The sequence below is a fragment of the Phocoena phocoena genome, chromosome 2 (assembly GCF_963924675.1).
Source record: "Phocoena phocoena chromosome 2, mPhoPho1.1, whole genome shotgun sequence".
Lineage (NCBI taxonomy): Eukaryota > Metazoa > Chordata > Mammalia > Artiodactyla > Phocoenidae > Phocoena > Phocoena phocoena.
The window spans coordinates 27,472,102-27,496,800 of record NC_089220.1 but is presented as its reverse complement, the minus strand read 5'-3'; the positions used below and the strand labels follow the sequence as shown (position 1 = coordinate 27,496,800).

Below are 24,699 nucleotides of genomic sequence, written 5' to 3'. Positions count from 1 at the left end.
TGCAAACGAAAAGATTTCATTCTTTTTTGTGGCTGAATAATATTCCATTGAATGTATATACCACATCTTCGTTATCCATTCATCCATCAATGGACACGTAGGTTGTTTCCATACCTCGGCTATTGTAAATAATGCTGCAGTGAACACAGGGTTGGGGGGAGGTGCATATATCTTTTTGAGTTAGTTTTTTCATTTTCTTCCAATAAATACCCAGAAGTGGAATTGTTGGGTCATATGATAGTTCTATGTTTAATATTTTGAAGAGCCTTCATACTGTTTTCCATAGTGGGCTTCACCAGTTTACATTCCCACCAGTAGTACACAAGGGTTCCCTTTGCTCTATCCTTGCCAACACTTGTTATTTCTAGTCTTTTTGATAATAGCCTTTCTAACAAATGTAAAGTACTATCTCATTGTGGTTTTGATTTGCATTTCCCTGATGATTAGTGATGTAGGGCATCTTTTCATGATGTCTTCTTTGGAAAGACATCTGTGTATCTTCTTTGGAAAAATGTCATTTGTCTGTTGGAAAAGTATCTATAATCTTTTGCTCATTTTAAAATCATATTGTTTCTTTTTTTGCTGTTGAGTTGTATGAGTTCTTTATATATTTTGGAATTAGCCCCTTATCAGATACATGATTTGCAAATATTTTCTCCCATTCAGTAGGCTGCCTTTTCATTTTATTGATGGTTTGCTTTGCTGTGCAGAAGCTTTTTAGTTTGATGTAGTCCCACTTTATTTTTGCTTTTGTTGTTTTGCTTTTTTTTTTTAAGGAAGCTTTTTAAAAAACTTTTATTTACTTTATTTATTTTTGGCTGCATTGAGCCTTCACTGCTGCACTCAGGCTTTTCTCTAGTTGTGGCGACCGGGGGCTACTGTTCGTTGAGTTGCACGGGCTTCTCATTGTGGTGGCTTGTTGCATAGCACGGACTCTAGGTGCTGGGCTTCAGTAGTTGTGGCACACGGGCTCAGTAGTTATGGCTTGCAGGCTCAGTAGTTGTGACGCGTGGGCTTAGTTGCTCCACGGCATGTGGGATCTTCCCAGACCAGGGCTCAAACCCGTGTTCCCTGCATTGGCAGGCGGATTCTTAACCACTACACCACCAGGGAAGTCCCTGTTGCTTTGCTTTTGATGTCAGAATCAAAAAATCATTGCCGATGGGGCTCCCACTCTTCTTTTCATTTTGGAGACATTTCTCAAATATATTGTGATCTCTGGTTGTCCATTTATGTTTAAGAGTGGGAGACACTGAAGCTGATTGGGAGCTCTGTGTGTATGTGGGGGGCTAACCAATTGTCAGATTTTGCTTTAGGTGATAGGGCAAAAAACTGCTAACGCTATGGGACCCTCAAATTCAGGCATTTAGAGACATTCAAGACCAGGGAAAGGCTGATCAGTGGTTCTGAATATAGATTTTAATTTACATAATTTTAGCCCCAAGTCTTACTTGTCTTTCCCCAGCATCCCTGGATTCTGAGAATCCTGATCCTCTCTGGGTTTCTGTGGGCAGGCCAGCCCCATTTTGGTTGCAACCTTCTCTGCTACCAGCACTCTACACTGCGGCTTCTTCCTGTTCCATGTGTTACCACTCATGTTTGTTCTTTGTCTTCCAGAATTTAAAAACAAAATTCTCATCTACTGGTAGCCCCTTCTCTGTTTATAGTGAGTTTATGTATTTTTATTTTTATTTTTTTATTTTTTAAATGTTATTTATTTATTTATTTCTGCATTGGGTTTTTGTTGCTGTGCGCGGGCTTTCTCTAGTTGTCGCGAGCGGGGGCTACTCTTCGTTGTAGTGTGCAGGCTTCTTATTGCGGTGGCTTCTCTTGTTGCGGAGCACTGGCTCTAGGCACGCAGGCTTCAGTAGTTGTGGCTCTTGGGCTCTAGAGTGCAGGCTTAGTAGTTGTGGCGCACGGGCCTAGTCGCTCCACGGCATGAGTTTATGTATTTTTAAATTTCTTGCGATGACTATATAGTGTTAACTTGGCTGGGCTGAAGTACATTTTCCAGCCGTGTTTCTTTCTTTCTTCTATGTTTCTTATTAGGGTGGGTCACAGGGGAGATTTTTGTGTCTAACATGAAACATTTATCCCTGGTCAACCAGAAATTTTCTAACCCTTTCCCCAGAAAAGATTATAAAGCCCCTTTTTTGTCTTTGGGGAAATCATCATTCTCCCTAGCTGGTTTACATCCCCTCTTTGATATTCTGTAACGTAAATTCTGAGATATAAAGCTAGCTAGTACTAATACATCTTATGTTAGATGATAAGGAAGAAAAATCAATCAAAAATATTTGACTAATAAGTATATATTTAAACATTTAATATCAAACGTTAAGGAAGAAATATTCATAACTATCACAGCCCTTATTTCAGCAACTGGTCATGTAATTACAGTTGGTATTTATAACTTGCCTTCTTCCTCTACTTAATCCATATTCCCTTTAGTCTCAGTGAGCACCGCAGCTGGTCTTGGTTCCTTGTCTGGTGGAGTGACCCAAACCTTCATTTTTGAAAGGTCTGAGCTATTCTCAACTCTGCCTGAATTGAGTTATTGTAGTTTTCTGTTGACTTTAATCACAGGACATGGAAGTACTAAGGGGTGTCCTAGAGGATCTCCTCCATTCCAGACATACTCCTCACCCTCACTGTGTAGAAATAACCCAATTTCCCCTTGAATGACAGGATTAATCCCCCCCAGCCAGTACAGTAACTCCCTTTTTTGCTTGTTGATTCAGAACCCAAAGTGGCCAGATGGCAGTCTGAACTGGAGTTTAATAGAATCATTGTTGTGTCCCCTGATAGAAGCATTCTCCCTTTGAAACTAAGACTTCTAGATCACCAAAGACTGATGTCACAGGGATGGGAAGTTAATATTTTGCTGAAACCGAATTTATTACTCTCATTTATTTCCCTAACAAATGAAAGAAAAACCCTTCTATTTCTCATTAGAGGCATGAAAGGCATCACCATCACCGAAGCCAAAAACCTTGGAACCATCCTAAATTCTTCCTTTTCCATTATTTTAATCCCACCTGTTAGAAAATTTATCAGCTTTACTTTCCTTCACATCTCTCTTTTATCTCCTCCTTTACATCCTCATACCAATCACTGCCTTAGAACAGACTTCAACTTCACTTACTCAAATTGTAGAGACAATATACAATTAGCTTTTCCCACTTATCCATTTACTACTTTTCTGCTAGAGAAATCTTTTAAAAATCACGTCATATTTAGTGGCTCTACGTGCTTAAGGTAATTTCCAACTCCTTACCCAGCTGAATTAATTCATCTGTTGTAACAGAGATCCAAAGTCACATGGCTTTAACAAGTTAGAAGTTTATTCTCTCTCGGGACTTAATATGGTGGCTCTACAGTGTCAAGAATCCAGGTTCCTTCTGATTTGTTACTTTACCATCTCTTAGTATGTTGCCCTTATCTACATGGTTCAGGATGCCTCACCACCATGTCAGAGCCAGCATGAAAAAGAAAATGGTGAAGAGAAGGATGTGTTCTTCCCTTTAAGTTTACAGCCTTGAAGGATGTGTAAATCATTTTCACTCTCAGCTCATTGGCCAGAACATGGCTAAAAGTTCCAGCTGCAAGAGAGTTTGGGAAAAGGAGTTTTTAGTCTGGCTATCCTTATGTCTAGCTAATAATGGAGAGGCTCAATTACTGTAGAAAAAGGGGGAATGAATATTGGAGGTGTACCAGTAGTCCATGCCACCGAGGTATACAAGGTCTTCTGGAGATTGACCCTTGCCTGCCTCTTTACCTTATCTCTTAGTGTGCTGCTTTTCCACTCCTTCTCCTTTCCTAGGTGTCCTAGACTTTGTTTCCTCTTTCTTTCAGCCATGCTAAACTGTTTGCCAAACATGCTATGCTGGTATGTGTTTCTCTGCCTTTCCTCATAATGCTTCCTTAGCCTGAGATGTCCTTGCCACCCACTGCCATCATCTCCGATACTCTCTGTTAATCTGATCTCTGAGAATTTGTTTTTCAAGAGTTAACTTAAGCATCTTCTATGATATAAAGCCTTTATTGGAGAGCACCACCTTCACCCTGGTAGAACTAACCATTCTCTCCTCTGTTGCCCTTATTATATGCAGATAGACTTTAGTCATTGTACCTTTTGGCAGTTATTTACACTTAGATTCTTTCTTTTCCATTGTAAACCCTTTGAGGGTAAAGAAGACATTTTATTCATGTATCCCTTGGATGTAGCATAGTGCCTGACAGAGGATATACACTAAATATTTACCAAATATGCAAGTGGGTCCATAGCAAAAATATCTCTGTCCAGATTTTTAAATGTCAGGGCATGCTCTTAAGACATAGCTGGCTGCTGTTTTTTCAACTTTTTGTCAATTAGTCAAGATGATAATGTTAGCTCCAACAATATCTGTAATCATCCTATATTATCTTGTTAATTGTTTCATATTTAGTTTTTAGTTATAATTTAACTCTAAAAGTACTTTCAGAATTAGCTGCGGGACTTTTTTTTCTGTTTGAAATGAGTGGCCTTTTCTGTCTACTAAGGCACAATATTTATAATTGCTTTTTAACAATTCAGTATATCAGTGACTTGCTGCAGGAGATTTGTCCTGAGACCTTCTGAGCTCTGCCACCTTAACATACTGGTTCTAAGATAGATATCTCAGGGTTTGTTTAATGACTAAGAGTCATTTTTGTAAACGGATACTAAGGCAAGATTGCCTTAAATATTTTTACATGGAGAATTTTTTTTTTCTGCTTTACTGTCTTGAGTAATATCTTTTGTTTTACTTGTAGATTTGATGGTCCTCGAAGATTTGAGGATTTAGGGTCAAGGTGTGAAGGACCGAGACCCAAAGGGCCTCGTTTTGAAGGAAATCGCCCCGATGGGCCAAGACCCAGATATGAAGGTCACCCAACAGAGGGCGCTAAAAGCAAATGGGGAATGATTCCCCGGGGGCCAGCATCTCAGTTCTATATTACCCCCAATACATCCCTCAGTCCTCGACAGAGTGGACCACAGTGGAAAGGCCCCAAACCAGCTTTTGGACAGCAACATCAGCAGCAACCTAAGTCACAAGCAGAACCAGGAAACAAAGAACCATTAGCAGACACCAGTAGTAACCAGCAGAAGAATTTTAAAATGCAATCAGCTGCATTTTCCATTGCTGCAGATGTAAAGGATGCCAAGGCGGCTCAGTCAAATGAGAATCTAAGCGACTCTCAACAAGAGCCACCTAAAAGCGAAGTCTCGGAGGGGCCCATAGAGCCTTCTAATTGGGACCAGAATTCTCAAAGTATGGAGACTCAAATGGACAAAGCCCAAGCTGTTACTCAGCCTGTACCCCTTGCAAATAAACCTGTACCTTCTCAATCTACTTTTCCCTCAAAAACAGGGGGGATGGAGGGAGGAACAGCAGTAGCAACATCATCATCACTAACTGCCGATAATGATTTTAAACCTTTGGGTATTGGTCTTCCGCATTCAGAAAACAACCAAGATAAAGGGCTGCCTCGGCCAGATAACAGAGATAATAGGTTAGAAGGCAATCGAGGCAACAGCTCATCTTACAGAGGTCCTGGGCAAAGCAGAATGGAAGACACACGGGATAAAGGACTAGTAAATAGAGGTCGAGGCCAGGCAATCAGCCGTGGCCCAGGGCTGGTCAAGCAAGAAGACTTTCGTGATAAAATGATGGGTAGAAGAGAAGACAGTCGAGAGAAGATGAGTAGAGGAGAAGGCAGCCGGGACAGAGGGTTGGTGAGGCCAGGAAGCAGTCGGGAGAAAATGCCAGGTGGTCTGCAAGGCAGCCAGGAGAGGGGTAGAGCTGGCAGCCGAGAAAGGGGACCACCTCGGAGGGCTGGCAGTCAGGAGAGAGGACCCCCTCGAAGACCTGGGAGTAGAGAGAGAGTACCACCCCGAAGAGCCGGGAGCAGGGAGACGGGACCACCTCGAGGGCCTGGCAGTCGGGAAAGGGGTCTGGGAAGACCAGAGTTTGGTCGTGACAGAGGTCCATTTAGACCAGAACCAGGAGATGGTGGGGAAAAAATGTATTCGTATCATCGAGATGAGCCTCCTAGGGCAACATGGAACCATGGAGAAGAGAGAGGGCATGAAGAGTTCCCATTAGATGGTAGAAATGCTCCAGTGGAACGAGAAAGACTTGATGATTGGGATAGAGAGAGATACTGGAGAGAATGTGAACATGACTATCAAGATGATACACTAGATTCCTATAACAGAGAGGACAGGTTTTCGGCACCATCTCGATCTCACGATGGAGATAGACGAGGCCCTTGGTGGGATGATTGGGAGAGAGATCAGGATATGGATGAGGACTACAACAGGGAAATGGACAGGGACTTGGACAGGGATGTGGATCGGATTGGAAGACCTATGGATATGTATGATAGAAATTTGGATAATGAGTGGGACAGAGATTATGGGAGACCACTGGATGAACAAGAATCACAGTTCCGTGAACGAGATATTCCATCTCTTCCACCTTTACCACCCCTCCCACCTCTTCCACCTGTGGATAGATATCGGGATGATAGATGGAGAGAAGAAAGAAATCGAGACCATGGGTATGATCGAGATTTCCGTGATAGGGGTGAGTTGAGGATCCGAGAGTACCCAGAAAGAGGAGATACGTGGCGGGAAAAGCGAGATTATATTCCTGACAGAATGGACTGGGAAAGAGAACGATTGTCAGACAGATGGTACCCATCTGATGTGGATAGACATTCCCCCATGGCGGAACATATGCCCTCCTCACATCATTCTTCTGAAATGATGGGGTCGGATGCAAACTTAGACTCTGACCAAGGCCTTGGAGGGGTAATGGTTCTCAGTCAGAGGCAGCATGAAATCATTTTGAAAGCTGCACAAGAACTGAAAATGCTTCGGTAAGTTAACTACTTAAGATCATTTCTTTTAGTCAAAACCGCATTCAGACTGCTCTTTTTAAAATGATGTGTTATATTTGAATGGAATCATTTTTTTTCAAGTTCTTATTACCACATGATTTTAATTTTAATTTCTAGTCATTGAGTGCTGTTTTAGGGTAGGATGGATATTTAGGAACTGATAATTATAAACTTATGTCCTGAAATATGAAAATTTGATAGCCATTCTTGGCTTTTGTAGCTATGTTGCCGACGTGCCATGCCTGTGATTGTTTCAAGTTCAAACTTCAACTTCCCAGTGCTCTGGATTTCACAGAGCTCATACGTAAAATCCCCTTTTTCCCCGAGGCAGTTTGCTCTTTGGTATTAGATCTGATAGACTTCATATTCACTAATCTTTGGTATAACTTTGGAAAGTGCTGGAAGGATTTATATTTTTCTCTGTTGAAGCTAAGAATGGTTTACCTGGAAGCAGCCTCAGATTTATCTAACTATTGATTCTTTCTTTTTGGGATGTTTTATCTTTCATTATAACTGGAAGCAGGTATCTCTACTTGAGGATGTTACTTGTTTCTACATAATCAAATATTTTCTTTGTGAGATGGAGAATAGAATTTGGATTTCTTGATTTACAATCACCCAACTATCTATAGGTATCTACATAATGCTTCCCATTAGTAGCAGTAATAATAAAAGCTAACATTTATTGCACGCTTACTATGTACCAGGAACTGTACTAAGTGCTTTGTATGTATTAATTCATGTAATCCTTATACCAACTATATCCTAAGATGAGAACTTAGGAGTCACTGACAGATTGCAATGAGAAATTACTTTTTGAGTAATTTCTTAGGAATTAGCAATGTTTTGTGAAAATAAATTAATGGTTAGTTTTTGATATATTCCAATGTATTGTGTTTTTTTCATTTTTCAATTCTGGTTTACATTTGTGGATTATGCTGATTGAAATTATAACTGAAGCTTTATGACTAAAAAAGTATAATGAGGAAAAATACCTGTAAGTAAAGATGAAAGATCAGGTGCCTCAGGAAACAAAACAGATTTCTGTGGTCTATAGAAGATATACTCTTAAGAGATTTGACTTTTCCAGATTACTCCTGAAGAAAGTAGTAAATGTGGAAAGTATGCTATAGAACATTTAGCTATTCTCTGTTCACTTTTAAATTATGGACACCTTTAATTTAACACCTACTGTGTGCTGGCACTGTGCTGATAATTTAGCATGTATTATCTCAATCCTCCTATCTCAAATCCCTATCTCAAAGGCCTGCAAAGATAAGCAGTAGTATTCCCACTTCACCAAAGACACTAAGGCTCAGAGAGTACCACTTGGCTACCGGAATTGGTAAACCTAGAATTTGAACCTGGTCTCTAAAATCTATGTTGTTTATGGAGAACACCAAGCTGATTGGTGTTACTAAGCTGCCAAGGTTTCTTTCCTTTCCTTTTTGAAATCTCCTTTTCACCCGTTATTGCTTTGTATAGAAATGCTGGATACAAGGTGCCTCATCATCCTTTTTTTAAAGCTCTTTCTAGGCCACATGATAAAACAAAATATATGAAGTGATGGGTAAGAGTGGTCGTAGTTGAATACAGGTCAGTCACGTTGCATTGGGAAAGTCATAGTATGATTTACATGAGGCAGAAAATAATCTTTTTTTATACTTGACCCTTACTTTGTGTCCATTTGGGTCATTACACTTTACAAAATGGTAGGGAGAAAATTGTAAAAGGTCTGAAGAGGTTGTGGTAGATGTTGTATGTGTTTACTGTGGGCATTGTAAGGAAAAGTGAAGGGAATTTGACCAGCGATTTAAAGAAAAACTGGAAGAGTTAACATAATTACTCTTTAGGAGTATGAAGTGTTGTTTTTAAAGGTTTAGACTGACAACTGTTCTCACTGTATACGGCAGGGACTGTAAACTAAAATGTCCACAAGAACCAGACAGGTAACTAAAATGAGTGAAAGCAGGCCAGTGTAACTCTACTGGGTTTGGTGAGGACTGTGGCAAACTGCTTCATCTAAAGCGGGCAGCCACTACTCCACTGAGCTGATTGTTGGCATGTGGGCATGTAGGCCCAGTGTCTGCAGATCTCTTTAAAATTTGAATTTATATGGAAAAATATATTATTTTGCTTTGTAAGTAATGGCAGCTAGCTCAGATTTTAAAACTAATATGGAAGCTAAATTTTAAAAAACCTTTTTATATATTCATATATATCCAAATACATTGATATTTGGCCCATGTGCCACCATTTTGCAACCTCTTATCTAAAGACTATTGAACAAAAAAAAATAGCAAGAGAGATTTTTGTCGGATGAAAGAAAAACATGACAAGTAGGTGAGATATTAAAATAGACTAAAGAGGCAGGTTCTAGAATCGGTCCTTGAAGATCAATAATTTATCATTATTTTATAGGTCGTAGATGACTGATCAGTTGGCTCATAAAGGCAAGAGAGTATTACCCTGGAGATGTTTTTTTTTTTTTTTTTTCCTGGAGATGTTTTATGGGCACTGTAGAGGGTTTGAAAAAAGGTTTTAGTTTCCTTTTTTGTTCTTCAATATTAATTATAGTTATTTAGGAATGGAGAACACATGCCTTATGTACAATGGCAATTTTATTTGTTTACAGAGAACAGAAAGAACAGCTTCAAAAGATGAAAGACTATGGGTCTGAGCCACAGATGCCTGACCATCTACCACCCCAGGATTCGAGATTGCAGAATACACCTTCAAGACCTGGAATGTATCCGGTATGGGAAAATATGTGCCCAGAAAATGAAATGGTTCTTACTTTGTATGTTTGTATGTCATTTGATTTTTTTTGTATTACAATAAGTATAAATTTCCTCTATAAAAAATGTAAATTTTGGAAAAGTAAAAAGCTAATGGTAATGGACCTTTGAAAATATTATGAGTATGGTCAAAAGTGTGACAGAAATGCTTTTGGTTTGATAAGTACACCAAGTACACCTGAACTATATATATGGCTTTGTGTTCACAAAATTGTAGAATTTTCCTGGTAATCCTTTTTGTTCAAATAGTCCTGTTTTCCATTTGGACAGTATAGGGACTCCCTGTGAGCCCTGCTCATGTGAGCTTCGTAGTCTCCCTGCCTCTTCAGGCTACTAGCCTTTAGCTAGGGAAGGGGTTGAACATCATGCCCCAGTTCAGGCAGTGAAGCTACGTTAAAGACTTGTGTGATTAAGCTCTCCCCTTGTTTTGTTTTCATTTTGTTGTTGCTGTTGTCGTTTTACCTTTAAGCCAGTGATGGGCTTTAAAAACGTTATCATGCAAATATAAGTGAGAGAGAGAAAAAAACACTGCTGAACCATTTCATCAGATTAACTCTTCATTTCTCAATGTTCCCTTCCATCCTAATCTAACACACAACACTCGGATGTAATTGTTGATGTCAGCAACCACCATGATGTTGACTCCCCAAATCATATCTCTTGGCCTGTGTATGCATCCATCTGCCTACAGGGTTTCTCTCTGGGTGTGTCTCCTGCCAAACTCAACATATTTAAAATGGAGCTCATTACCATCCTCCATGAAAACTTGTTCTTTCTCCTCATTATCACCTAGTCACCCGAACTTGAAACCTGAAGCCAGCCCTAACTCTTTTCTCTGTTCTAACCTTCTGTGTTCAGTCATTCTGTTGACTAATTTTACTATCTTTTTAATATTGTTCAAGTATTCTATCCTCCACTTCCCTACAACCTCAGTTCTAGCCTTTGTCAGTTCTTGCCTAGATTATTTCAGAAACACCCTAATTCATCTCTCTCCATCTCATTCCCCTCTGATCCATTCTTCATTCTGCTTCCAGAGTGATTATTTTTAAAATATTTTTGAATCAAATTTTGAGTTATAATTTACATATGTTTTAAGCCCACAGTTTGAGTTTCGACAAATGTGTACCAAAAGAGAAAAAAAATTTCCATTGCCCCCAAAAGTTCTCTCATGCCACTTTGTAGTTAGGACTACCCTACACTCTACTTTAGGCAGCACTGATGTGACTGCTGGCCAAAATAGACATTTCATGTCTTTTTCTTTTTTTTTTTTTTTTTTGCCTGCATTGGGTCTTCGTTGCTGTGCACGGGCTTTTTCTAGTTGTGGCGAGTGGGGGTTACTCTTCGTTGCGGTGCACGGGCTTCTCACTGCGGTGGCTTCTCCTGTTGCGGAACACAGGCTGTAGTCATGCAGGCTTCAGTAGTTGCAGCACGTGGGCTCAGTAGTTGCGGTACGTGGGCTTCAGTAGTTGTGGCATGTGGGCTCAGTAGCTGTGGCGTCGGGTCCTAGGGCACATGGGCCCTAGGGCACAGGCTCAGTAGTTGTGGCTCATGGACTTAGTTGCTCTGTGGCATGTGGAATCTTCCCAGACCAGGGGTTGAACCCACGTCCCCTGCATTGGCAGGTGGATTTTTAACCACTGCACCACCAGGGAAGTCTCCAAAATGGACATTTTAAAACATAAATCTCACCATGTTGTACCTTGGCTGTAGAACGCTTCAGTATTCTTGTGTTCCTTTCAGGATAAAATCTAGATTCTTTTGCCTGGCCTTTTATGTTCTTCCTGAGCTGGCCCAAGCTCTGCTTACCATTACTTGCTACTCCCTCTCTTTACTTTCCCTCCACATGGAGCTTCTGACAATTCTATGAGTGTGACTGGCTCTTACTTCATGCCTTTGCATATGCATGTTGTTCTCTAAACCTAGAGTTTCTTTTTTTTTCTCTTCCTATCCTCTCCTCCAACTAGTTAATTGTTTATTTTTTAGAACTCATCTCTGTATCTTCTCTTCCACTTGTGTAAGACAGTTGCCCTTGCATGTACGCCTGTAACATCTTATGGGCCTCTGTCAGAACCCTTATCATACTGTATTTGGATTGTCTGTCTTCTTGTCTGTCTTGCCTTCTGTCTTGTCTTGCCTTCTCTCTTATCTTGCCTGTCCTTCATAAGGATAGGAGCTACATCTTTTATCTTTGAGTCTCTTAGCAAATAGTAGAAGCTGTAGATTATAGATCCACATTTCTGCTTTATTCACTTGATAAATCAATCATAAACATTTTAACATATTGCTACAAGCTTTATATTTTTGATGCACAATTTATTAAAACTATTCCATTTAACAAAGTTAAACCTTTGTTTCTAATCTTTTATTAATACAATGTTAATAAATTTGTATCAAATTCTTATTTTTTTTTAGTTTTAATATTTTTTATTGAAGTATAGTTGATTTACAATGTTGTGTTAATTTCTGCTGTACAGCAAAGTGATTCAGTTATACATATATACACATTTTTAATACTCTTTTCCATTGTGGTTTATCCCAGGATATTGAATACAGTTCTTTGTGCTGTACAGTAGGACCTTGTTGTTTACCCATTCTATAGATAAAAGCTTACATCTGCATTCTTTATTTTCTACAAACCACTACCCATTATGCTTCAAATTCTTGTTTTAGATAACTTCTTAAAAGTACTTTTAAAGTCCTATAGTGGTATACTTTAGTTAAAGAACGAGGACATTTTTAATGATTCCTATAATATAGCCAACAGCTCTCTAAAATAGTTATATAACAACTATACTATAGCCTTGCAAGCATCAGCTACTTAATATTTTTGGAAGATATAATATTTTAATAAAATGTTTAAAAATGTTTGGTAGTGGGGCTTCCCTGGTGGTCCAGTGGTTAAGACTCTGCACTCCCAATGCAGGGGGCCCAGGATTGATCCTTGGTTAGGGAACTAGATCCCTCATGCTGCAACTAAAGATCCCGCACACAGCAACGAAGATCCCGAGTGCGGCAACGAAGATCCTGCGTGCCGCAACTAAGACCCGGTGCAGCCAAATAAATATTTAAAAAAATAATAAAATGTTTGGTAGTTTTGATAATTAGTGAACATGAATATTTTCTGATAATTGTTAATTACATTTCTTATAAAAATTCTATTTTATCTATTTGACTCTTAAGGTTTTTCTTACTAATTTATGTTATCCTTAGTATGGTACAGATATTAATCCTTTCTCATGTAAATACTGTAGGAGTGTTCTGTTTTTCACAAATGTATATATTGCTTTCACTATGTAATATGAAGAAAACACTTTTTATTTGTAGACATAGTCCAGAATTCTTATGATATTTAAAGCATGTCTGGATAGCTGTGCTCCAGATGCAGTAGCTTTGTCATGTATAGGCATTCCCTTAATAAAGTTTAAAGTGCCATAACCTAAAGTTTACCTTACATCATTTACCTAATAGTCATTTGTCTTTAACTCCAGCCTATAGTGGCCTCTTGTTAAATAATATTTCTTACGTATTAGCCACAATGTAATTTTGTTACTCAAAAAGTTTAACACGCAGCCTGTGTATGAATAAACATATAAGTAATGTGTATTGTTGGCTTTCCAAGATCTAAAGCAGCTGTCAATTTGTCAATAGAACAACCAGAAACATAGAACTAAGAGAAATGGGTAAAGAGTGTTCGAATCAGAGATTAAAATTATCTCTGATTACAAAGATTAAAATAAAATTTAACGATTGGGTTTCAGTATTAAGTAAATAGAACCTATCTGCCAAGAGATTCTACTGTTTCCTTAATATACATTTCTGTTGCCATTTGGTGGTTGTCAGAGAGATTACTAAATGTCCCATTTGGTTTCTTTGTTTTGTTGTTTCCCGCTTCTGATGTTGTGTGTTGGTACCAGCCTTGCCACAAACTACTATTGTCAGTCAGACAATTAGGTAGAAGTGAGGGAGCTAGCTAGAGTTTGTTTCTCTCACTGGAAATTCACTATTTTTGTGGAAGAGATAGGTTACCATAGTGGGGAGATAGTTTATAGCAGAGATTCTTAACCAGGTGGTGAACATCAGAATTACAGAAGTTTTGTTTATTTTAAACTAATGCCAGGACCTCACTCACAGAAATTCAGTAGGTTTGAGGTGGGCCTAGGATACTTGTATCAAATTGGCTAGCACCCTAATTTTTCTGGAAGGAGAAGAAAAAGAGGGTGGTTCATTGCAGGGAAGGGAGGAGGTGATAGTGTTGAGGGCATTTTTTTTTCCTTTTTTAAACCAACCTAATTGAGGTATAATTTACATAATCTCATTTGCCCATTTTCAGTTTGTAATTCAGTGATTTTTAGTAAATTTACTGAGTTGTCCAACCATCACCATAATCCAGTTGTAGAACATTTTCATCACCCCGGTAAGATCCCTCGTGCCAATTTGCAGTTAATCCTCATTCCTACCCAAGTCCCAGGCAACAGCTAATCTACTTTCTGTCCCTATAGATTTGCCTTTTTGGGCATTTAATTTAAGTGGAATCATACAATATGTGGTCTTTTGTGTCTGGCTTCTTTCACTTAGCATAATGTTTTCAAGGTTCATCCATGTTATAGCATGAATCAGTACTTCATTTCTTTTTATTGCCAAGTAACAATCTATTGTATGGCTATACCATATTTTGTTTGTCCATTCACCAGTTGATGGACACTTGGGTTATCGAATAACGCTGTTGCGAATATTTGTGTGCAGGTCTTTGGAGGGGCATGTTTTTCTTGGTTAGTGACCTAGGAATGGAACTGCTGAATTATTTGGTAAATTGAAGTTTAACTTTTTGACAAATTGTTAGACCATTTTCCAAAGTGGAAATTTTACATTCTTACTAGCAGTCTAAGAGTCTTTCTCTACATCCTTGCCATCATTTGTTATTGTCTATTTTATCAATTATAGTCATTCTACTGGGTATGAAATGGTGCCTCATTGTGGTTTTAATTTTCACTTCCCTCATGGCTAATGATGTCGAGTATATTTTCATGGGCTTATTGGCCATTCATATATCTTCTTTGGAAAAATATATGCAAATCTTTTGCCCATATTTTTTTTGACTATTTGTCTTATAAGAGATTTTTATATTCTGAATACAAGTCCATTATCAGGTAGGTGATATGCACATATTTTCTCCCTAATGATGTATTTTAAAGTACAAAAAATTTTGAATTTTGAGTAAGTTCAGTATATCAAATTTTTCTTCTATGGATTGAGAACCAGATTTTAATTTCTACTGATATGTGAAAACATGATGGTATGCTCATTCGTTAAGCCATTTACTCTGTTCTCCAGCCTCCAGGGTCCTATAGACCACCCCCTCCTATGGGTAAACCACCAGGTTCAATTGTAAGACCCTCTGCTCCACCAGCAAGATCATCTGTTCCTGTGACCAGGCCGCCTATCCCAATACCGCCACCACCACCCCCTCCTCCTCCGCCGCCACCTCCTCCTCCAGTGATAAAGCCACAGACTTCAGCTATGGAACAAGAACGCTGGGATGAAGATTCTTTCTATGGCCTCTGGGATACAAATGATGAACAAGGACTGAATTCAGAATTTAAACCTGAAGCTGCAACGATTCCATCTGCTCCAGTGTTACCACCCCCACCTGTTCACCCTTCCATCCCTCCTCCTGGCCCGGTGCCTATGGGTATGCCACCGATGTCCAAACCACCACCGGTGCAGCAGACTGTCGATTATGGCCATGGCCGAGGTGAGTGAAAGTGGCAAATTTGTATTTGGGATTCTAAAGGAATTGTTAGCTTCCGCTTTGGCTTCCTTAAGCTTCACTCTTACAGTGTTTTTATCCCTGATTTTGTTTACCAGACATATCCACTAATAAAGTTGAGCAGATACCCTATGGAGAAAGAATAACTCTGCGTCCAGATCCACTACCTGAAAGATCAACTTTTGAAACAGGTAGGAGTCCCAGAGAGATCAGTATTTTAAAACCTTTTAGGACCCAATTATCATATGATTTCCCTTTTGGTGAGGTTATCTGGGCCTCGCTTTTTTTTTTTTCTTTCAGTGTTCAGAAATAAAGTTTTGTGGTTTTTTTTAATTAATTAATTTATTTTTGGTTGCATTGGGTCTTCATTGTTGTGTGTGGGCTTTCTCTAGTTGTGGCGAGCAGGGGCTACTCTTCGTTGTGGTGCGCGGGCTTCTTATTGCATTGGCTTCTCTTGTTGCGGAGCACGGGCTCTAGTCACACGGGCTTCAGTAGCTGTGACACGCAGGCTCAGTAGTTGTAGCTCATGAGCTCTAGAGCACAGGCTCAGTAGTTGTGGTGCACAGACTTAGTTGCTGTGCGGCATGTGGGATCTTCCCGGACCAGGGCTCGAACCTGTGTCCCCTGCATTGGTGGGGAGATTCTTAACCACTGTGCCACCAGGGAATTCCCAGAAATAAAGTTTTAATGGAACACAGACACACTCCCATTAGCTATTGTTTACAGCTGCTTTTATGCTAACAAACCAGAGCTGGGGTAGTTGCGACAAAGACTGTATGTCCTATAAAACATTTACCGTCTGTCCCTTTACAGAAAAAGTTTGCTAATCCCTGTTCTAGACACTGGGAATTCAACAAGAGAAAAATAAAAGTTTCTGTGCTTGTGAAATTACATTCTAATGGGAAAACAAACAAAAAGAATAAATGAACAAGATCGTTTCAGACCTTTGAATGTATTATAAAGACAGTGAAACATTTGATGTGATGGATAGTGAAGGTGGTTAATTTAGACAGAGTGGTCAGAGGAGGCCCCTATGACAGTGAAGCTGAGAGCTGAATGACAAGGAGTCAACCATGAAGCATCTGCAAACTGACGGTCCCAGTCAGAGGGAACAGCAGGTGGTAGGTCTCAGGAACGGGAAAGTGTGGTTGCATCACAAAGAGATGGGGAAGGTAGTAGGAGGTGAGATCAGAGAGGGAACTAGGGTTAGGCAGGGGCCAGCTCACAGAAGGCCTCTTAGAATGTGGGCCTCCCTTTAATATAGCTAAAAGATTTCTTTATAAGTTGAATTTAGGGCAACAGTTTATGCTAGTTCTAAATTTAGATTTGTACATTTCTGCTTTTATTTCAGAAAAAAAGGGATATAGTTCTTATTTTATATTGTTTTTATAGAGCATGTAGGCCAACGAGATCGTTATGATAGAGACAGAGATCGTGAGCCTTATTTTGATCGTCAAAGTAATGTCATGGCAGATCATCGAGATTTCAAAAGGGATCGGGAGACACATAGAGATCGAGACCGGGATCGTGGTGTTATTGACTATGACCGGGATCGATTTGACAGAGAACGCCGACCTCGAGATGATAGGTATGCTATGAGAAATATCTTTGCCGGGTGTGCAAATTACCATATACTTAAGTTCAGCAAATGTCAGTGTAGTTAAAGGAACTTTAGTAAATGATGTATTTTTCTCATGCATGTGTGTGTGTAATCTGGAGAGGGAAGAGTACCAGTTTTCAGGAAACTAGGTGGTTGAGTTTTGTGAGCTTGAATTCCAGAGAGTTAAATGGGAACTGGAGATAGCCAGAAAGGAAAGGAAAGAGTATTGTTGACAAAGTTGTAGTCATTGCTTAATTAATAGGCAAACAATTTGTTTTTGCAATTTGTGAGTTCTGTGGATGTGTGTACGCAAGGCAGATCTAAATGGGAAAGCAAAATGAAAATATAAGTATTGACTATGTATAATGAGTACCCATAGAAAAAATTGGGCAGATAATGGTGTTGCATTATAAGAGACCTCCATATGTTTTTCATTTACCAAAGCACTTCCTGTTAAACCTTCTAGGACTCAGTCATATCGAGACAAAAAAGACCATTCCTCATCCAGAAGAGGGGGATTTGATAGGCCATCCTATGATCGGAAGTCTGACCGACCAGCCTATGAAGGACCGTCCATGTTTGGAGGTAGATTAGTGCCTTGTTAACTATAAAGATGCTGAGAACTGAAAACAACATGAGATGCTTTCCATTGTAGTTATGGATTTAAACTTTCAGAGTAAAATGCACTCACAGATTTCTCAGAGGTGACAACGTTATCACCAAAAATAGCCATGTAATTGATGAAATAAAATGTAAATTGCTATTTTTACATTTTTAAAGAAATTTTGGAAGCTAGAAACAAAATCGCTTATAATCCCACCACCTACCATACTACAACTATTGTAATTTTGTATATTTCCTGTCATTCTCTCTTCACACACATATTAATGAAGTTGTAATCAAAGTATAAATACAGTTTCTTTGTTGTGCTTGTTCCCATTGATATTGTGTACTATATACATTTTCCATACATATTAATGGCTCTATGATAGTCCATCAAGTGGATGAGATATATGACTCTTATTTTTGGACATTTAGGTTGCTTTTAGTTTTTCACTGTTACAAATTACACTTAAACTAGAAATTCACACCTACTTATACAAACAAGCTTTCCTAAGCTGATGACTTGTTCTCAATATTGTAAAGCAGAAGTTACATACAGACGGACTATAAATCACACTCAGGACTATTCAGGAGTACATGTTATTCTTCTGTGTTCTGTTAACTTTTTTCCTAAGTTTAATACAAATAAGGATGAATTCAGTAATTTTCAGAACATTCTTTTTGCCTGAAAGCATACCTAAATCTTTTCATTTTCTTGATTTCAATAGATTTACATTATCTTAAACTATCTCTAATTAAGGATAAAAGTAGCCCCAAAATCACCATAAGTTATATTACCTTAGGAGGAGTGGAGAGAGTTAAAATTTTAAATAATTACTGTATAAATAGTAATTTGTTCAACTGCTGGGATCCTAGGAGAACGAAGAACTTACCCAGAGGAGCGAATGCCCCTGCCAGCTCCTTCACTAAGCCACCAGCCACCTCCAGCTCCGCGGGTTGAGAAGAAACCTGAATCTAAGAATGTGGATGATATTTTGAAACCACCTGGCCGAGAGAGCAGACCTGAGAGAGTAAGTCCTATGTAAATGACTAGTTTTCTTGCAAATTAGAAGCTGATAAGAAATCTCTTTAGTATCCTGAACAGAATTTCTGTACTTTTCAGTGACGTAGTATTTTTAAGAAAATTTTATTTTATTTTATTAAAGTATAGTTGATTTGCAATGTTGTATTAATTTCTACTATATAGCAAAGTGATTCAGCTACACAGATATATACATTCTTTTTCATTTTGGTTTAATCACAGGATATTGAATATATATAGTTCCCTGTGCTATACAGTAGGACCTTGTTGTTTATCCATTCTGTATATAATAATTTGCATGTGCTAATCCCAAACTCCCAGTCCATCCCCCCCCCACCCTCCCCCTTGGCAACCACAAATCTGTTCTCTGTGTCTGTGAGTCTGTTTCTGTGTCGTAGTTAAGTTCATTTGTGCCATGCTTTAGAATCCACATATAAGTGATATCATGGTATTTGTCTTTCTCTTTCTGACTTACTTCACTTAGTGTGATAATCTCTAGGTCCATCCATGTTGCTGCAAATGGCATTATTTCATTCTTTTTATGGCTGAGTAGTATTCCATTGTGTATATGTACCACATCTTCTTTATCCATTCATCTGTTGATGGACACTTAGGTTGCTTCCATGTGTGACATAGTATTAATATCAGATTAAAGGCATCTTCAAATCATCATAAAATCTCATAAACTGCCTACCCTATAGAATCTAAGAAATTAGAGCTTAATTGCTTGGCAGAAAAAAATGTTGAAAATTTTAGAAAATAATTCATAAGAACTCAATTAATTGCAATTTGAAGAAGGGAAAAGAGGATTTGGTTTTATGGTATGTGGAACTAAAAGAGGGAGAATTAGGAGACTTGATTAGTTTAGACCTATTTTCCTCCGTATGTATACATTCTTAAATTTATCTTATATTGCAAAATAATTAGATTCCATTTAAATAAAATGGTTCTGTTTAAATAAAACGGGAGATTTCCATCAGCAGTTTGACTCTGTATATGTATGTATGTCACTGTTTTAAAGTCTATTTCATCTATTATTACTGTAGTTACTCCAGCTTTCCTGTGGCTGTTGATATATCATTTTCCATCCTTTTAATTTCAATCTATTTGTGTCTTTCAGTGACACAAATAAAGTATGTTTCCTATAGACAGCATATAGTTGGATCATGTTTTTTTATGCGATCTGGTAATTTTTGCTTTTTAATTGGATTGTTTAAATCCATTCACGTGTAATGTTATTATTGATAGAGATGGCTTAAGTTCCCTGGTGGTCTAGTGGTTGGGATTCTGCGCTTTGACGGCTGTGGCCTAAGTTCAATCCCTGGTCAGGGAACTGAGATCCCGGAAGCCACACAGTGCTGCCAAAAAAAAAAGGAAGATATAGATGGCTTAATTCCATTCTTGGATTGTTCAGTTGTATTGAAATACAATTGATTTTTTCGTACTGATTGTATATCCTTCAACATTGCTGAACTCATGTATTGGTTCTAATAGATTTTTAGTGGATTCCTTAGGATTTTTCCTATCTATAAGATCATGTAATCTGCAGATGGAGATGGTTCTCCTTCTGACTTTACAATGTGTATGCCTTTTTTCTTTTTCTTGCCTCATTGCTCTGGCTAGACCTCCAGTACAGTGTTGAATAGATGTGGTGAGAGTGGACATCCTTGTTTTATTCCTGATCTTAGAAAGAAAACTTTCAGTCTTTCACCATTAAGTACTATGTTAGTTGTGAGTTTTCATTAGATATCCTTTATCAAGTTCAGGAGGTTCCCTTCCATTCCTAGTTTGTTGAATGGTTTTTTTGGGGTTTTTTTTGCGGTACGCGGGCCTCTCACCGTTGTGGCCTCTCCCGTTGTGGAGCACAGGCTCCGGACGCGCAGGCTCAGCGGCCATGGCTCACGGGCCCAGCCGCTCCGCGGCATGTGGGATCCTCCCGGACCGGGGCATGAACCCGCGTCCCCTGTGTCGGCAGGCGGACTCTCAACCACTGCGCCACCAGGGAAGCCCCTGTTGAATGTTTTTATCATGAAAGGATATTGGATTTTGTTAAATGCTTTTTCTGCATTGAGATTTTTTTGTTTTTTATTGTATTGATATAATGTATTACATTAACTGATTTTCAGATATTAATTTGAATCTCTGGGATAAACCCTACTTGGTCATGTTGTGTACTTCTTTTTATATGTTGCTAGATTCAATATGGTAGTATTTTGTTGAAAATTTTTGTATCCATAATCCTAAGAGATATCTGTAATTTTCTTGTGATGTCTTTGTCTGGTTTTGGTATCAGATTATATGCTTGATTTGAAATGCTGGCCTCATAAAATAAGTTGGGAATTGTTCCTTCCTCTTCTGTTTTTTGGAAGAGTTTGTGAAGAGTTGGTATTCTTCTTTAAAGATTTGTTAGGATTCAGTGAAGAAGCCATCTGGGCCTGGGCTTTTCTTTTTTGGCAGTTTTTTGACTACTAATTAAATCTCTTCACTTGTCATAGGTCTATTCAGGTTATCTATTTCTTCTTGAGTCAGTTTCAGTAGGCTGTGTCTTTCTAGGAATTTGTCCATTTCATTTATCTAATTCGTTGGTATACAGTTGTTCATAGTATTCCTTTATAACCCTTTTAAAATTTCTGTAACGTTGGCAGTCATGTCCCCTCTTTTTTTCTGATTCTAGTAATTTGAATTTTCTCTCTTTTTTCTTAGTCTAGCTAAAGGTTTGTCAATTTTGTGGCTCTTTTCAAAGAGCTAGCTTTTGGTTCCGTTGATTTTTCTTTGTTTTTCGGTTCTCTATTTTATTAACTTCTGATCTAATATTACTATTTCCTTCCTTCTGCTTGCTTTCGGTTTAGTTTGTTCTTCCACTGTCTTATGTTGTGTCTTCATTTTTGTTTATCTCAAAGTATTTTCTGATTTTTCTTTTGACTTCTTCTTTGACCCACTGGTTATTTAGGAGTATGATGTTTACTTTCTACATACTTGTGAATTTCCCAGATTTTTGATTTTACTCCACTGTGGTCAGAGACATGCTTTGTGTTATTCCTATGCTGTCAAATGTATTAAGGTTTGTTTCATGGCCTATCGTATGGTCTGTCCTGGAGAATAATAGGTCATTGTTAACTCTAAGATCTCACTGTGAAATAAAATCTTCTCTGGGTGACTTTTTTTTTCGTTGTGTTTCAGATTGTCGTTATAATGAGAGGATTGCCTGGCAGTGGAAAGACACATGTTGCGAAACTTATTCGAGTGAGTATGGGAAAGTGAAAGAATCAGTTGCTTTTGTTAGCCACTTGCCTTCTTAGCAAGTAATATGATATTGATACAGATATTTCCCGTTTGATCCGTTCTAGTTGGCCCATCTGGTAGATGCTATATCATAAATTTTGATCTGCTTAGGCAGATGCTTTGCCCCTGCTTGATTTGAAACTACAAGAAGATTGCGTGGTATTTAGCCACAGGAAAAACTTTGTGCACATTTATTAACTTATTCCATAAATTCTCTTTAACTTTCTTGAATATATGATTCTCAGGATAAGGAGGTAGAATTTGGAGGACCTGCACCCAGAGTTCTAAGCCTGGATGATTACTTCATCGCTGAAGTGGAAAAAGAAGAAAAAGATCCAGATTCTGGAAAGAAAGTGAAAAAAAAGGTATGATATATTCCTTTCAGATTACATCCTGATTCATAAATAGCATTGAAAGGAAAACATGTTCAGAGAGAAATGTGGCTTTTTTGAACACAAACTTTAGTACTCAGGTGTGAAGGAAAGACTGGAAAGTCGTCATGTCTCCAAATGCTAACGAGGGAAGAGATTTAAGATGATTCTTTGCTTTTGCTAACTCCATATCTCTTTGGGGGGATCTTAGGTAATGGAATACGAATATGAAGCTGAGATGGAGGAAACCTACCGCACCAGCATGTTCAAAACTTTCAAAAAGACTCTGGATGATGGCTTTTTCCCTTTCATCATCCTGGATGCCATCAATGACAGAGTTAGACATTTTGACCAGTTTTGGAGTGCAGCAAAAACCAAGGGATTTGAGGTATAGATTTAAAAGAACTCTAGAGTGCTTTATGTTATCATGTAAGTGCTGCATTTGTTTGCCTAATCATTATTCATTCTTTCTTAGGTATATTTGGCTGAAATGAGTGCAGATAACCAGACTTGTAGCAAGAGGAATATTCATGGAAGAAAGCTTAAAGAAATAAATAAGGTGATTTTTTTTTGAAGCACAGAGGGTGTAATATTCTAAACTTCATTTTGCCTGTTTCATCACTGTTATCTGGAAATTCTTATTTATCCCCTTTACTTTCAAAATATATTTTCTACCTGCTCTAGTAAATGTTTCTTACCCTTTGTATCTAAGGGTATGAGGTGTCCTAGCTCTTCCTGGAACTAGCCTGTTAGACTTCATAGTATTAGTTAAATTTGTCTTGGATATTCTCTTGGTCTTTCTTTGAGTAGTTTCCAGGGATAACATGACCTCCTGAATCTCTCAATTAGATGGCCGATCACTGGGAAACGGCACCTCGTCATATGATGCGTCTGGACATTCGTTCTTTGCTGCAGGATGCTGCTATTGAAGAGGTGAGCGTCCTTTGGCTCGAAAGCAGTGCAAAAGCGACCTCTTTTTCCGCCTTTTTTTATTTTGAAAAAAATTTAAGTTACAGAAAATTGCATGTATAGTATTGCATTGGCCAGAAAGTTCGTTTGGGTTTTTCCATAATGGAAAACCCTAACAAACGTTTTGGGCAACCCAATATAAGAACACCTGCATGACCTTCGTTGAGATTCACCAATTGTTAATATTTTGTCTCATTTTTCTCTACTTAGATTTCTTCTTCCTCTTCTTCTAGTTACTACTACTACTGCTACTGCCACTAGTACTACTACTATTCCTCTTACTGTGGAACCATTTGAGAGTTAAAATGCAGACCTCATAAACCCTTTAGCCCTAAATAGTTCAGTAGATATCTCCCAAGAACAAGGGCATTCTCTTACAAAACTGGAAGACTCAATTATCAAATTTAAGAAATTTAACATTGATAAGGTACTATATTAGGTAATATAAATTTCCTGACTTCTTTCATATACAGTCCATATTCATATTTCACCAGTTGTTCCCATACTGTGCTTTATAAGAATTTCTTAAAATCCAGGATCCAGTCCTTTAATACAAAAAATGGTTTCTCAGCTATGTCATCGTCATGAAAGACAAAACATTTTTGAAGAGGATAGGCCACTTAGCTGTTTTGTAGAATGCCCCTCAATTTGGGTTTGTCATGATTAGCTTTAGGTTAAACATTAGCAGGAATGCTACATAAGTGACATTGTGTTCTCACTGCATCATATCAGGGGTCATATGATGTCGTCTTATTTCATTATTGGTGATTTAAGTGTTGATCACTTGGTTCAGGTGATATTCATCAAATTTTTCTGTGTTTTTCTCTTCCTAATAAGTAATCTGTAGGAAGATACTTTGAAACTATTAATATCCTGTTCCCCAACAGATTTTCACAGATTGCAAATTCTTGTCTAAATCAATTACTAGTTTGAAATAAATAAATCTTTATTATGGAAAAGGAGAGATTTTTCTCTTTTAATCAGTTATATACTTCTGTTTCATTTGACCTCTTCCTGTGAATGAGAGTTACCTGTACTCAATGTTGTCACTGTATTTTTATGTGTTTTTACCTCCCGTGCCACTCCTCATCCCACTTCCTCTGGCTTCTGCCCCAGCCATTCTCTAGAGACTCTCTCACCAAAGATTTCCATGGCAATGGACAATTCTCACTTCTCTTGCTTAATTTTGCAGCCACATATGACATGGTTGACCATGTCCACCTTCTTGAAACCATTTTTCTCTTGGCTTCTGTGAGTCTACCTTCTCCTGGTTTTCCTCTTGCATCTCTGGCCATCCCTTTTCAGTCTCCTTTGCTGGCTTCTCTTGCTACCCAGTCCTT

At 38.4% G+C, this 24,699-nt stretch overlaps 1 protein-coding gene across 1 annotated transcript in view; it reads left to right on the top strand.

The window, feature by feature from the left end:
• YLPM1 (YLP motif containing 1) overlaps positions 1-24,699 on the top strand; it is a 66,596-nt gene that overhangs the window by 26,269 nt on the left and 15,628 nt on the right. The window contains exons 5-16 of the mRNA XM_065872310.1: positions 4,795-6,906; positions 9,563-9,683; positions 15,057-15,477; positions 15,591-15,683; positions 16,885-17,080; positions 17,559-17,677; positions 18,572-18,726; positions 21,918-21,980; positions 22,265-22,384; positions 22,602-22,778; positions 22,866-22,949; positions 23,240-23,323. Of these exons, the coding sequence (XP_065728382.1) occupies positions 4,795-6,906; positions 9,563-9,683; positions 15,057-15,477; positions 15,591-15,683; positions 16,885-17,080; positions 17,559-17,677; positions 18,572-18,726; positions 21,918-21,980; positions 22,265-22,384; positions 22,602-22,778; positions 22,866-22,949; positions 23,240-23,323 (3,745 nt within the window). The remainder of the gene's footprint in view (positions 1-4,794; positions 6,907-9,562; positions 9,684-15,056; positions 15,478-15,590; positions 15,684-16,884; positions 17,081-17,558; positions 17,678-18,571; positions 18,727-21,917; positions 21,981-22,264; positions 22,385-22,601; positions 22,779-22,865; positions 22,950-23,239; positions 23,324-24,699) is intronic.